Genomic DNA, 13,471 nt, shown 5'->3' with positions numbered 1-13,471 from the left:
ATATAACTGGCAGGGTGGAGGGAGGAGAGAACACATACACTGGAGTCAGACATGCAGCAGGATTCCCCATCCATCTAGTTCTGAACAGCTGGGCCAGATTGCTGCTGCATGGTCCTGACTTGCTTGCTCCCACTCTGGCAAATTGGGCCACTGACTATCTGCAGCTTTCTTGCCTCCTTTTCCCAGCACGTGGTCTTCTTCATTGCACGTCTGATTGATATGATGGTGCCCGACATCCCAGAAGTGGTGGAGATCAAAGTGAAGCGAGAGCAGTATCTAGCTAAAGAGGCTCTGGCTGAGAACAAGGTAATCGTTTATTTTTAAATATTATTTTGAATCGGTACTTGGATTTTCTCTTCCAAAGACCATCTAAAGTGCTTAATGCCATAAACCTTAACCAAAACTGAGTCACACTGTTCCTGTGGTGAATCCCCTTCTTTGTCTCCTGGAAGAGGTTTCCTTTTACAGGACTAGGTAAAGCAGCAAGGTTCACTTGCTGTCAGAAATATAGGATGTCAATTTCCCTCCCCTTCTCAGTAAGCAGCCTTGCAGCTTATGAGGGTAAATATAACCTTTGTTTCCTGTCTGGCACAGGAGTATACGTCCATTGGTCTTTGTCAGGGAATCTTAAGTCTCTGTGCCCACACTGTGAACCATGATGGGGGAACAAAAGGGCTCAAACACACAAGAGTAGCCCCTCTACCCTACCTACATTCCTCCCCAAATAACCTACTTTTACCTTGATACTGTATTATAGAGTTGTACCTGGTGAACTTGTCCTTCTGCTTGCACAACAGAATTGCCCTACTCCATTCCTTGCGTGTTTGGGGGTCCCCCAACCCTCCAAAGGAGATTTTTTGGCGGGGCAAGTAAGTTCTGTTGCACAAGCAGAAGTCCTTGCACTAATTGGACAAGTTCATTAGATACAAACCCACAGTGTTTCCCAAACTTAGGTTTCCAGCTGTTTTTGAACTACAGTGGTGCCCCGCAAGACGAATGCCTCTCTAAACGAAAAACCCGCAAGACGAAAGGGTTTTTTAGCGGCTTTGCAAGACGAATTTCCCTATGGGCTTGCTTCGCAAGACGAAAGCCCATAGGGAAATCTCCGGGGACAGCGGGGAACCCTCCTCCCACCGCAAGCCCCGGGAACAGAGGTGAAGCTGCGTGCCTTCCCCTCTGTTCCCGGACCTGTCCTGAAGGCTTGCGGCGGGAGGAGGGCTTTCCTCCCCACCGCCAACATTCAGAATGCTGTTCTGAATGTTGGCGGTGGGGAGGAAAAACCCTCCTCCCACCGCAAGCCCCGGGAAGAGAGGAGAAGCGCTGCGCCTTCTCTGTTCCCGGACCTCCCACCGCAAGCCTTGAGGACAGGTCCGGGAACAGAGGAGAAGGCGCGCAGCTTCTCTCTTCCCGGGGCTTGCGGTGGGAGGAGGGTTTTTCCTCCCCACCGCCAACATTCAGAACAGCATTCTGAATGTTGGCGGTGGGGAGGAAAGCCCTCCTCCCGCCGCAAGCCTTCAGGACAGGTCCGGGAACAGAGGGAAAGGCACGCAGCGCTTCTCCTCTGTTCCCGGACCTGTCTTGAAGACTTGCGGTGGGAGGAAGGTTTTCCTCCCCACCGCCAACATTCAGAAGGCTGTTCTGAAGGCTGGCAGTGGGAAGAAAAGCCCTTCTCCCCCGCCAGCCTTCAGAAGGGTTCCCCGCAGGGCTCTCCAGGCTGCGGATAGCAGCCTGCTGCCCCTATCCGCAGCTTGGAGAGCCCTGCGGGGAAGTCCTGCAGGGCTCCCCAAGCTGCAGATGTCTGCAGAGCGCCCCTCGCACGGGGCAGCAGGCTGCTATCCGCAGCTTGGAGAGCCCTGCGGGGAAGTCCTGCAGGGCTCCCCAAGCTGCAGATGTCTGCCCTGCGTGAGGGGCGCTCTGCTTCAGAGCGTCCCTCGCACCGGGCAGCAGGCTGCTATCCGCAGCCTAGGCAGCCCTGCAGGAACTCTTCTGAAGGCTGGCGGCGGGAGAAGGGCTTTTCTTCCCACCGCCAGCCTTCAGAAGGCTGTTCTGAAGGCTGGCGGTGGGGAGAAAAGTCCTTCCCCCCCCCCCCGCCGCCAGCCTTCAGAAGAGGTCCGGGGACAGACTGTCCCCAGACCTGGTCTGAAGGCGGTCTCCCTAGGAACGCATTAATTGATTTTCAATGCATTCCTATGGGAAACCGTGCTTCGCAAGACGAAAAATTCGCAAGAAGAAAAAACTTGTGGAACGAATTAATTTCGTCTTGCGAGGCACCACTGTACAATTTCCATCATCCCTGGCCACTGGTCCTGCTAGCTAGGGATGGTGGGGGTTATAGTCCAACAACAGCTGGGGACCCAAGTTTGGAAGACTGTGTTAAAATAATAGTATAGTATTTTTCTTGTATTAGATAACTAGTGACACTGGTCTATCTGTTGTGGGGTGTGTACTTTATTTTTGGAAGCTGGTATCAAGAACTGGCAATTTCAGCTGCTGATTGCGTTAAGTTCCAGCCTGTATGTCAACACCAATCTTTCTGACACATACCTTTTAGGGGAAGGTCTTATATTTTTCCTAGTATGTGTCATTTGACAAAGCAAAGTAAGATTCTGGAAGTTGGCTCACCCTTTGATCACACATACGGCTCCTCTGCTATCATTCAAAGCATATTGTGCCAACAATCTATGGACAACTCCATAGAATTTTTCTAATAACAAGCCAAGTTTCAACTCTCTTGGTCTCAGGTGTGTTGACTTCAAGGTATTAGGAATTTTGGGCTTACTTTTTTGAAGCAACTTTACTGCTGGCGTGTTACGGTTGAGTGAGCTCTTTGCTTAAACTGCATGCTCCAATTACTTTACCGTATCTCAAGGGTGGCAATATTGAGGTTTGGGTAATAAGCAAATTGAAATGTAAGCTGTGTAGAACTGACACAGCTATGTATCTTTAGGTGGTATAGCAGCTGTCAGTGCACTGGCATCGCTTACCTGGCTTCCCATCCCAGAAGTCACTGTAGGGCCAATCTGTCATTCCACCTACAATGTGTTGACCTCACCATCATTGTCTTGCCTGTTAGTTATCACCAGCGACCTCCACATTGGGAAGCCAGGTAAACAATGCTTCTCTACCCTGTTGACTGTTAATTTCTCTTGTGACAGGCCCTCACCGAAGTGATAGATGCGAGAAATCCAACCCCTCTGGCAGAGAAAGCACCATAGTAGGCTCACGATGCTGAAAGACATCCTGGTTTTGATCCAGGCCAAGTTGCCAAGCTTCTGGAAGAGCAAGGGGTGGGGAGGTGAGCAGCCTAGAAGAATTTGACAAAAAGTGACACTTCTCTGCACAAGTGCTGTACTGTAGAAGGAGACTTGGAGCTTTTAAAGGCTTCAGGAATTTGATCGATCCAGCTGCTGCTTTAAGGACTTTGAGAAGTGTTAACTTGGCAAAGGACAAGATATACATGGACAATGGATTAATCTAACCAACCCACTCATCAGCTCTGCAATCATTTGCCTAACTGAACAGCTTTGTCAGGCCTTCCATGTCCTCACGCCCAAGAAGTGACTTCTACTGATATTTATAGAGTTATAGTCTAGCAGTGAGCACAGAGGAGTCCTACATTCCTGTTTACAAAGAGGGAGGGCTGCTTTTTAACTTGTGAAGAAGTACTGCTTAGCGACAAGGAATCTTCCAAAGAGGGAAGAAGCTGCATCACTTGAATGCCTTATAAGAGTGAGAGCTGCTCTGATGAGCTAAGGGCAGATTATTGGAGAGAAGCTGTGCACTTTGCTTAGTATGCAGTGGCCAGCTTAACAGAAGATTACTGCTTGAGAAGGCAACCATTTGAAAGCTTGTACTGAGCTTCACAAGCTGCCTGCTCCCCTCTTCCTCTCACACAAGCAATACAAGACTGAGTATTTTCTGCACATCAGTTTGAATCTGCTTTAGCTGGAAGCTGCAATGTGGCATATGCCTAATACTAGTGATTGCAATCATGATTAAACAGTACCCCTGCTGACAGCAAATGGACAGAATCTGTCCAACATTCAGTATGAACAGCTAAAAAGTGAAAGTTCTTTTACAATTGTTTGGAATTAATTGTGAAAGGTTAAGAGTTAGTAGCTGTTCAGTATTTCATTAGGAAGGCTGGTAGAAATTTTGAATTAGTGACTTCTTAAAAAGCACACTAAAGTATACAGAAAATAAAGACAACCACTCAAAAGCTGTTTCAGGTTTTATTTTATTTTTTTAGAATTTATAAAATTCCAGTGTCATCCATACTCATGAGCCTTTATACATGTTTTGCATATAATCTCCAAATTCCAAAGTTAAGGCCAAGGGATCATTGCCATGGAAACATAATATGGAAGACATTAAGAGGACATGGAGCACACCTCCGCAGAGCATCTGCTGCAGACTACATGGGACAGAGGGGGTAGAGTACTCTCAACAGTTTGAACAAATGGCTGGGTTGGGGGGGCCATGCTCAATGGCAGTTGAAGCCTAAAAACACATGTGCAAGTGATGTGACTGACATTCAGACACCAGGTATACTACTGGCAATACATTAAAACACTACTACCCTGTTTGTCTCCTGCTCAGATAGTAAGAGGGCTTGTCCTGCCCCAAGTGGAATTAGCATAGAGAAACAAATCTCTCCTCCCTTCAGCTAAGTTTACTGAAAGAAAGAGGCTTTCCTTCCTGTTGGGCTAGCGGTCAAGAAAGACAAGAGCCTTGCAGACCTTTTCCCAGTATGTATTAATGGGGGCATAAGCAATCCTGGGGTTCGGTTCTTAGCTAATGGCTCAGAAAAGCTCTTTGGAGGGGAAGGGAGGCAGTAGGCAGAGAGCAGAGTTGGCACCAGACCAGCCCTGGCACCAGCACCTTCGGCAGAAAAGATATATATATATACCATGTAATGGCTGGAAGAGCAGCTTTAATACAAGCAGCCTTGTATCAGTTTATGGCAGCAGCTAGAATGCAGAAACTACTGTTGTATGAGGGACATGACAAAAGGACAAAAACATTTGCTGCCAGACTACAGAAAGGCCTTTGCTGAATGTAGGTATTCTCTCCTCCCCTCCAAGAGAGGCTTGATTTAAGACTGAACTGCAATCCAGCTTCTTCAATTTAAGTGAGAGCCACTCCTTACCTGCCTCCCTCCCCAAGGCCTAACCTTTTGTCACAAGACTACAGGCCAAATTATGTGACGGTGGTTAAGACCATCTTAGTAGGAGGGGATGTTGGATGGCATGTAGCCAGGCTGAAGCCACACACAGATCCCTCTGCTGACAGAGGAACAACAGTCATGATAACAGGAAGCAAGAGGGGCTTGACTGAAGAAGCAGGCCACTGTCATTCCGGCTTGAGGTAGAAAGAAGGCAATAGTAAAAAGCAAAAAAGACACACTCTGAACCCTGGTATTTAAATGCCATCACTATCAAGCCTGGGGAGGGAGAAAGAGTAATGTACCCTCTAACACCACACTAATAGCTCACCACCTTCTGTGACATGCTACCATGGCACTTTTGGTTGAACCAAGTTTTGTTAGACCCAATAATACTGTCAGTTTTCTGGTTCCACTCAGCCATACTACTGCTGGGAAGGGAGAACAAAAGAGTGTACGTGTCCAAACACTGGTGATGAGCCACGATTCAATACTCACACCAACAAGGGGAGAATTTTGGTACACTCAGCGATGCAGACTAACACAGCAAGGGTTATGCCCCTCTTAGTGCTTCCTGGGGCTGTATCTCCAGGCTGAACCTCCACCTATCCATTCTGGCCAATTTCCTCTCCCATAGCAGTATTAGATGGGTGCGCGTTTTCTTTTTTGTTTGGCAGTTGAAAGGGAAAAGTTGATTGCACTCTACAAAGGTAAGGCCTTGGAGAAACAGGGCAGGAGGGGAAAAGAGTAAATATTTTGGCTTTGTAGAAAGTTGAGGAAATGCATTTCCTGAGGTTGAGAGACAGGAAGTAGATTCCTAGCTGCAGTGAGGAGATCTCCTAATGGAGCCTAGAGTGCTTTTTGCAAGGTGTACCTGGGAGGTTTGGTTACTACACCATGGCCAACATGAGATTGAGTGAAAAGTTGAAAGGCAAAAAATAATAATGTATGTGTTTTAGGTTGGAATCTATGTGGAAAGTTTCTTCCAGGGCAAGGAGAAAGGAAAGAGTCAAACTGAAGCATAGTGAGGCCTAAGCGCAGGGACAACAGAGAACCTCAAAAGGGGTAGCACTCTAGTTTCATTAAGAGACCCCCATGGGCAATCTGCACTGGATCCAGCCACTAGATCAGAATTCAGAAAGGAAACCTTGTGGCAGGTGGCTGGACAAGATTGCTGCTTCCATGCTATTACCGCTTAGGACCCCAAGGTAGAGTTTTGGGGGCCACCTGAGCTCCAAAACTTGGGAAATCTTCAGAACTGGTCATGTCAGGGGCCTGTAAGGAAACAAAAGCCAAAACCATAACTAGTACAAGTGCTATTGCTGCATTAAACAACATCACTGACTGTATATGAAGAGGAACTTAACTTCTCTACAGATCACTACCAGCCCCGAAAATGCACCAAGAATGATAAGCTTTGAAGGTAGTGTCTCATCCATTGCTACTACAGACAGCTTGAGGGAAGATTTTTCCAACAATAGTAAAGCAGCCTCTTCCAAGATGAGCCTTTAAAAAAACCAGCTGCACACTCAAGAATGAGGGGCAGAGCAATACAAACCTCCCTTCAAATGGGCTGGGTGGAGTCCAGGTTTGGACTGGAGAGAGAGAACTCTCCAGGCTAAAGCTGGCTTGGTCTCACTGCCATCATGTGACAGCATCAGGCCCAACTGCCCTGCACCCCTCTTTCCGTGGCAGCTACCCCGCCTGCAGGGAATTGTATTAATTTGGAAAAACCCAATAAATATTTATATATAAAAAAATAAAAAATAGAGTTCTACAGTAGTATGATGCAGAAGCAGGATGGTGGAGGTTGCAATAATCCACACCAGTGTTCATAACCCATTAGCAATTTACAGTTTTTTTATGAGTGGCGCTGGGAGGAGTAATTGGCTAGGTAAGATGTATCTGGCCTAGTGCCTCAGGTTGTAGTGCAAAAATTCCTGGCAGCTAGACACTGTTGGAGGGCAGGTATTGGGAAGAGAGAAAAAGGATAATAAAAAGAAAGGATGACAGAAGAGAGGGGCATACGTATTGCGTTTTTTCAGGGGTATCGACTTCCATAGTCCATTTTGCACCCGTGTGCTGGCCCCCTAACCGGATACGAGCATTGTGACAACAAAAGTGGTGGCAGAGTCTCTCGCACCACTCCATTTTCCCTTTTTCTTTTTCCTCCTTTTTCACTCTACACACTAATAAGAGGACTGACTCTTAACTTCATAATGAAAGGACTCATCTCTCCAGCCAAAGTCCTGGCCATCCTTTCAGCACGAAGAGTAACTATCAAGGAAGCAGCACCTACCTTCTCTGTGTTTCCTGGTGTCCAGGGGGCATCTCTCACCACAAATCCCTTTGATGCAGCCTTAGCTTCCCCATGAGCAGGTGGTTTCATGTAGACTTGCATTGCCTCATTATCCACCACATCTGCCAGCTGCAACACCATACAAACAAGTGTAGTCCAAGTTAGAGATGTTTATCGCAGCACAAATTCATGTGTATTTCACACACACACACACACACACACATACTGCAAAAGGAGCAGTATTTTCTTGATATCACCCATATGTGGTGTATACATAAGAAGCAAGCCGAGAAGTTTGGAAGGTCCACATACTGGCTTCTCTCAAGTACTAAAAACTACCTGGATTTAAGAACTCTGACACTCACATATTCCTCCTCCAGGTTCAGGATATGATCAATGGCTTCCTCCACATTCTCAGGGAGTCCAGTCACAGTCACACAATTTGGATCAGCAGCTCCACTCTGGGGGAACCGGATGTCCACCTGGAATGACAAAGATTTCAGATCAGCTAACAAATCAAGAGAAAATAGGTCTTTAATTGTCTCATTTCCCTACATGCCATACACCAAAAGGCTAGAGAAAGCAGAGTGATGAAGACAATACCAGAATATTGAGAGGCCTGGCTTAATTTGTTTAGGTCCCCATATAATAGCGATGGGAGAATCTGTAGTCTTCAAGATGTTGTTGAACTACAACTCCCATCACACCCAGCCTGCATGGGACAATCAGGGACGATGGGAACTGTTCCCTATCCCTGGCATATATTCCCTATTCCCTATCCCTGGCATATAAATCAAGTTGTAGTCATATTTTCACAGTTCTACAGATTTTGTTTCTGTGCAGTGACTGAGTGGAAGCCCTGTCTTGTGCAATTCAGTTGAATCATCAGCATTTTTTCCTGACATGCTCTTAAAGGTGTTTAGAGACCATCTACAGTTACTACTAAAAGCAAGGGTGCATGTCTGGGCAGCCACTAAGTTATTTTCTCACTACAGTTGTACATTGGAAGTCGAACGGAATCTGTTCCGGAAGTCTGTTCGACTTCCAAAATGTTCAGAAAGCAAAGTGTGGCTTCTGATTGGATGCAGGGAACTCCTGCAGCCAATCAGAAGCCGCGGAAGCCCCGTTGGATGTTCGGCTTCCAAAAATAGTTCACAAACCAGAACACTCACTTCTGGGTTTGCAGTGTTCAGGAGCCAAAATGTCCAAGGCGTTCAACAACCAAGGTAAGACTGTACTCATAATCTCACTGCACAACCAACCAAGTGCCAGGGTTCTTGAATGCATTCATTACACTCAGCAAAAATAAACACCTCTGTTGTCACAGATGACACCATATGTCTATCAGATACCATGTACCCTTTACATACCTTGAACTCATCCATGATCTTGCGGATGGCTTTCCCCCGCGCTCCGATAATGCGGGCATGAACACGATGGTCCAGAGTGATGTCCTCAGATACCATCTGCTCCAATTCACCAACAATCTTCATGATGGCATCTCGGGCAGATTCAGTATTCTTCTCATAACCAGTGATGGTGATCTGATCCTGGGACTGAGGTGGAAGTTTGAAGAGTTAGTCCCAGGCCCCTAAAGACAGCAGCACATAGCACAGGCCTCTGTGGCAAGCAAGGGCCAATAGCCCGACAAGGCCGCCAAAGAGGCCATGAGGGAAATTGAGCAGACGGTGCTCATTGGAGCTCTGCTCAAAGGAAAGCACCCTCCATTCTGTGGATGTGTGTAAACAGCCTCCCCCATACCAGCCGCTCTCCCGGAGTTCCTCACCTGAGATTCATCATCCTTATCTGGAAACTGTATAGTGACATCATGCTCTGTGCGGATTTGAGTGATCACAGCCCCTTTCCTGCCAATGATTTTAGGGTGGTATCTGGGCTCCACAGCAACAGTCAGCTTAAAATTTCGCAAAGCCTAGAACGATCAAGAGGGATGTTTTTAAGGATCTGCACTGCTGCTGTCTCTAATTAGGTGAATTATTTATATCCAACTTTGGTAAATGTCAGATTTAGCTACATAACAGAGGAGTCCTCATACGATAGTAAAAAATATGTTTAACTCCCATCACCTAGAGCTGATAATGCCTTAATATCAAGCCCTTGCTCACATGGTTTTAATTTTTAGAAAACTTATTGGAACATTGGACCTGAATCACAAAAAAACTTGCACCTTGCATTGTAAACACTGGTCTTCATAAGAAGTATTATCTTACAAGCCCACAGAGCATCCCTGCCTCCTGTTGTCTCTCCCATATTGGGAGAATACTTTTGCCTTAGCCTTCCACTCTCTTCTAGGTGGCAGCGATGTGATATAAACCTCTTAGATTTAAATCTTAAAAGGTAAAGGTAAAGGTACCCCTGACCGTTATGTCCAGTCGCGAATGACTCTGGGGTTGTGGCACTCATCTCGCTTTATTGGCCAAGGGAGCCGGCGTACAGCTTCTGGGTCATGTGGCCAGCATGACTAAGCTGCTTCTGGCGAACCAGAGCAGCGCACAGAAACGCCGGTTACCTTCCTGCCAGAGCGGTACCTATTTATCTACTTGCACTTGACTTGCTTTTGAACTGTTAGGTTGGCAGGAGCTGGGACCGAGTAACAGAAGCTCACCCCATTGCAGGGATTCAAACCACCAATCTTCTGATCAGCAAGCCCTAGGGCTCTGTGGTTTAGACCACAGCGCTACCCATGACCCATAGATTTAAATCTTATTACTCCTAATTCTCATGCTCCAAATTATTAAAGCCCTTGGCTCACTTTTCCTCCTTTGTTTTGCTTCATACCATCTCTTCATGCCCACACCAAGCTTTTCCTTGCAACCAGAGTCAAAATTTCATGATTCAGAAATGTTGTTTTGGTACATGGTCTGGGACTTCAGTCTAAGCTTCAACTGCAAGTTCTGCCAATTGAGGCAGTGCTAAGACAACAGTGACTTCATGGCAGGAATACTTACTAACCCAGAACTACAGAGAGCCATACTCCTCACCTTCCAACATTAGGCATTAAAGCATTGTCTGCATTAACTCATCCTGCTTAAGGCTGCTGACAAGATCCCAGTGTCTCTTCCCACAGCACCACTCTTAAATAAAGCAGGACTAAAATATAGATCTTTTAATTGTTTTTAATATGACAAGGCAGCTGGGAGAGACTGACAAATCACAATGGTTCCGGCACAACACATACCCGATCCTCTTGCTCAGCTTGCAGCTCCTTCACCCTCTCAAGAAGTCTGGCCTTGGCACGGTCCAGGTTAGCAGCAAGCCCACTGATAGAGATGATGTCAGACTGAAGCTCTGGGGCAGGGACTTGGATGTTCACCTACAAAAAATTCCAGGCAGCTATCATTATGTCAGGAGTGGGCAGTTGTTGTATAGGAGCATCTTTGCAGCCACCCATAACCTTCACAATCAATATTTCTTCAAAGAACTGGAATTCTCAAGTACTTAAAATTGCAACCCCCCCCCAAACCCACCCTTAATGTATCATTGCTGGGTTTATACAGGCTACTTTAGTTCCTTGTAGCACAAAAAAACACTACAATGAACAACAGGAAATATGTTATTGTACATCTCAGGTGCATGTGCAAGCACATGGAGGAAAAATTGTGCTAAACCTCTTCAGTGGCCTTAAGACTGTTTCAACATTAGGATAATCAGTAAGAGTGGTATTCATATTTTGGCCTATCTGTTCTCCAAAGCCCAAAAATGGAAGGAGTCAACAGAGAGCCTGCTCACCTCAAACTCGTCCATCATTTTCCTGATTCCAACGCCCTTCTGACCAATGATGAAACGATGAAGGTCAAAAGGAACTTCTACTTCAATGGTAACTGGAACCAGTGCCTGAAGAGGAAAGGCTGAAATTACACCAGCTGCAGAACTTATAAGCAAAAGAATCACTTTGTCAACAAGTACTTGTCCAGAACCCACCAAACAAACTCTCACCCCAGCAACACATGAAGCTGTCAAACCAAAGCCATAGAGTAAAATAATATTCAAGATATTGAGTGTGGGTGCTGCATAAAATGTCCCACAGCTAATCACCTCAAGAGGTCAATTATTTACCTTTTCCACTCAGGCCAACATCCTGCTTCTTCAGTGGAAATTATTTAATAGTCAATTAAGCGGAGCCACGTACAATTAAAAGATCCTTATGAGCAAAATATGGTTGGGCCATTTTACAGCACCTAGTAAGCAAAGCTGTATTTTTTCAGGGCATAGCAGCCAACAAATAATCTTACCTGCAGGGCTTCTTTTGCTGCCTCACACTTCTCTCGACGACCAGAGATTATGATAGTATCACATTTCTTTGGGGAGCCAGGATCTGTTTCTTTGTTCTCCTTCCCTTCTCCACCCTCTTTGCCATTCTCCTGGGCTGGCGACTCTGCAGTGGGAGCTATGATCACAGAGGTGAGAAGAGTGACTACATTTTCAACTGGTTAGCCTGAAGTTGCCAGCTTGTTATCTCCAGGGCACCTAGGGGTATGGATTGTTCTCACTGTAAAATTCCTGGCCTAGGCAGATCATAGAAAAGCCATGTCTGAAGTGCCACTTATCATTATCCTCTGTTAAAAATGCAAGAGCCAACTTCCACACCAAGTTTCTTTGGTTTCCCAGTAGTGATGTCTGGCTGGCTGACATCTTGGATGTGGTCTACTGCTCATAAATGAACTACAAAGAATTACCCACCTAAATTGTCAGTTCTCAATGTGTGGTGGGATAGCCTTATTTGGAGAGGCACAGAATCATTAAGAGTTTGCCATGTTTTCCATTCTACCTTGGCTTTTGGAAGACGATTAACCAACTCTGAAAGTATGCTGCCCTTAAGACAAGTCTGTAGTAAATGGAGACCACATTCAGCCGACTCCCAAGGCAACACATCTGGGATTAAGGAAATTGCGTTGCTTAAAAAAAAAAAAAAAAACCTATGAAAAATAGCCATTTCACTTCTAAAGCACAATTACAGATTTCCACAGCTCTGAAAGCATCTCAGAAGATATGAGGCACTTTTGGGTTGCTCCCCACCCCCGCAGGTGCCTGCTTTTACTGGCAGGCTTGTAAGATCTCGTACCCACGTTCTCCTCCCGGTCTGGGAATTTGATCTGAACACCATGGTCACGGGTGATCTGCTGGATCCTGGAACCTTTGGGGCCCATAATAGAGCGGTGATACTTCTGAAGAATGGTGCATTCTATTGTCACCTGGGCTTCCTAGGGGGAGGAGAAAAGAATTTATTCCTATTTTTATCCCACTTTCCAGATAATGATTGCCTCCCAAAGTAACTCACATCAATTTTAAACTCTACTGGGTGAGATGATCCCTCACTTCCTGTGTGTGCTGTTTTAGGGTATGACCTGACCCCACCAAAGCCAATCTCAGGGGGGGCAGCCCTATGGACAAAAGGACACCCTCCTGCTGATGAGGTGAATCCTGCCCAATATTTTCAGATGATACGTGTGGTATACCATTTTTATTACTGTGATTTTTAACAACTTCTCAGTGTCCTTCTGCGGCGTGCCTTCCAATACTGCCAAATGTTCGTTTTAGAATGTCTCTGTTTTCCTTGAAAATCTCATCTCTATCCTTAGGACAGCAAAGTTCTATGGGATTTTAGGTTATGGATTCAATCTGCCAGGATCAGATTGCATGCTGTACTGCATTTATGAATTGTTTGTTTGTTGACTATAATGTGTGCAATAATGGAAGAAAAGTATGACTGTTAGGAAATACATGCCAGGGTTATATGAAATTAAATCGCAAAGAACAGGTTCCTGCACGTCACGGTCAGACTGTTCCAGCAAACCCTTTCTTTACTTTGGCTGCAATTAGAAGGCTATAATTAGTAATTAAGAATTCTTACCTAAAACTTAGAAACTAAAGAGGCTTGTTTATCAGGTGTTATGAGAATTTATGATACACCCAGTGGTTTTTTTTAATAAAGGCTAGACCAAACCAGAAACAAAAACAACTAGACTTTGGGGGGGGGGGAGTGACCATGG

At 45.8% G+C, this 13,471-nt stretch overlaps 2 protein-coding genes across 4 annotated transcripts in view; one reads left to right on the top strand and one right to left on the bottom strand.

Annotated features, from left to right (window-relative positions):
* The window catches only part of ANO7 (anoctamin 7), a 34,061-nt gene extending 29,842 nt beyond the window's left edge, over positions 1-4,219 (top strand). For 2 of the 3 annotated variants that reach the window (XM_081864105.1, XM_081864106.1), the window contains exons 23-24: positions 187-306; positions 3,156-4,219. In XM_081864105.1, the coding sequence (XP_081720231.1) occupies positions 187-306; positions 3,156-3,215 (180 nt within the window). In that variant the 3' untranslated portion in view covers positions 3,216-4,219. Of the gene's footprint in view, positions 1-186; positions 307-3,155 lie in introns of those variants that run through there. The other variant, XR_014157082.1, reaches the window with a different exon arrangement.
* A 2-nt stretch (positions 4,220-4,221) lies between these two features.
* HDLBP (high density lipoprotein binding protein) overlaps positions 4,222-13,471 on the bottom strand; it is a 60,132-nt gene continuing 50,882 nt past the window's right edge. Inside the window, exons 20-28 of the mRNA XM_081864112.1 lie at positions 12,544-12,682; positions 11,714-11,868; positions 11,211-11,315; positions 10,660-10,794; positions 9,250-9,393; positions 8,834-9,019; positions 7,829-7,945; positions 7,464-7,592; positions 4,222-6,439 (exon numbers count right to left, since the gene is read on the bottom strand). Coding sequence (XP_081720238.1) covers positions 6,353-6,439; positions 7,464-7,592; positions 7,829-7,945; positions 8,834-9,019; positions 9,250-9,393; positions 10,660-10,794; positions 11,211-11,315; positions 11,714-11,868; positions 12,544-12,682 — 1,197 coding nt within the window. The 3' untranslated portion in view covers positions 4,222-6,352. The remainder of the gene's footprint in view (positions 6,440-7,463; positions 7,593-7,828; positions 7,946-8,833; positions 9,020-9,249; positions 9,394-10,659; positions 10,795-11,210; positions 11,316-11,713; positions 11,869-12,543; positions 12,683-13,471) is intronic.

This window comes from Podarcis erhardii, assembly GCF_964252035.2.
Source record: "Podarcis erhardii genome assembly, chromosome: 5".
Classification (NCBI taxonomy): domain Eukaryota; kingdom Metazoa; phylum Chordata; class Lepidosauria; order Squamata; family Lacertidae; genus Podarcis; species Podarcis erhardii.
Note: the sequence above shows the minus strand (reverse complement) of the source record. Positions and strands in the feature narration are given on the sequence as shown.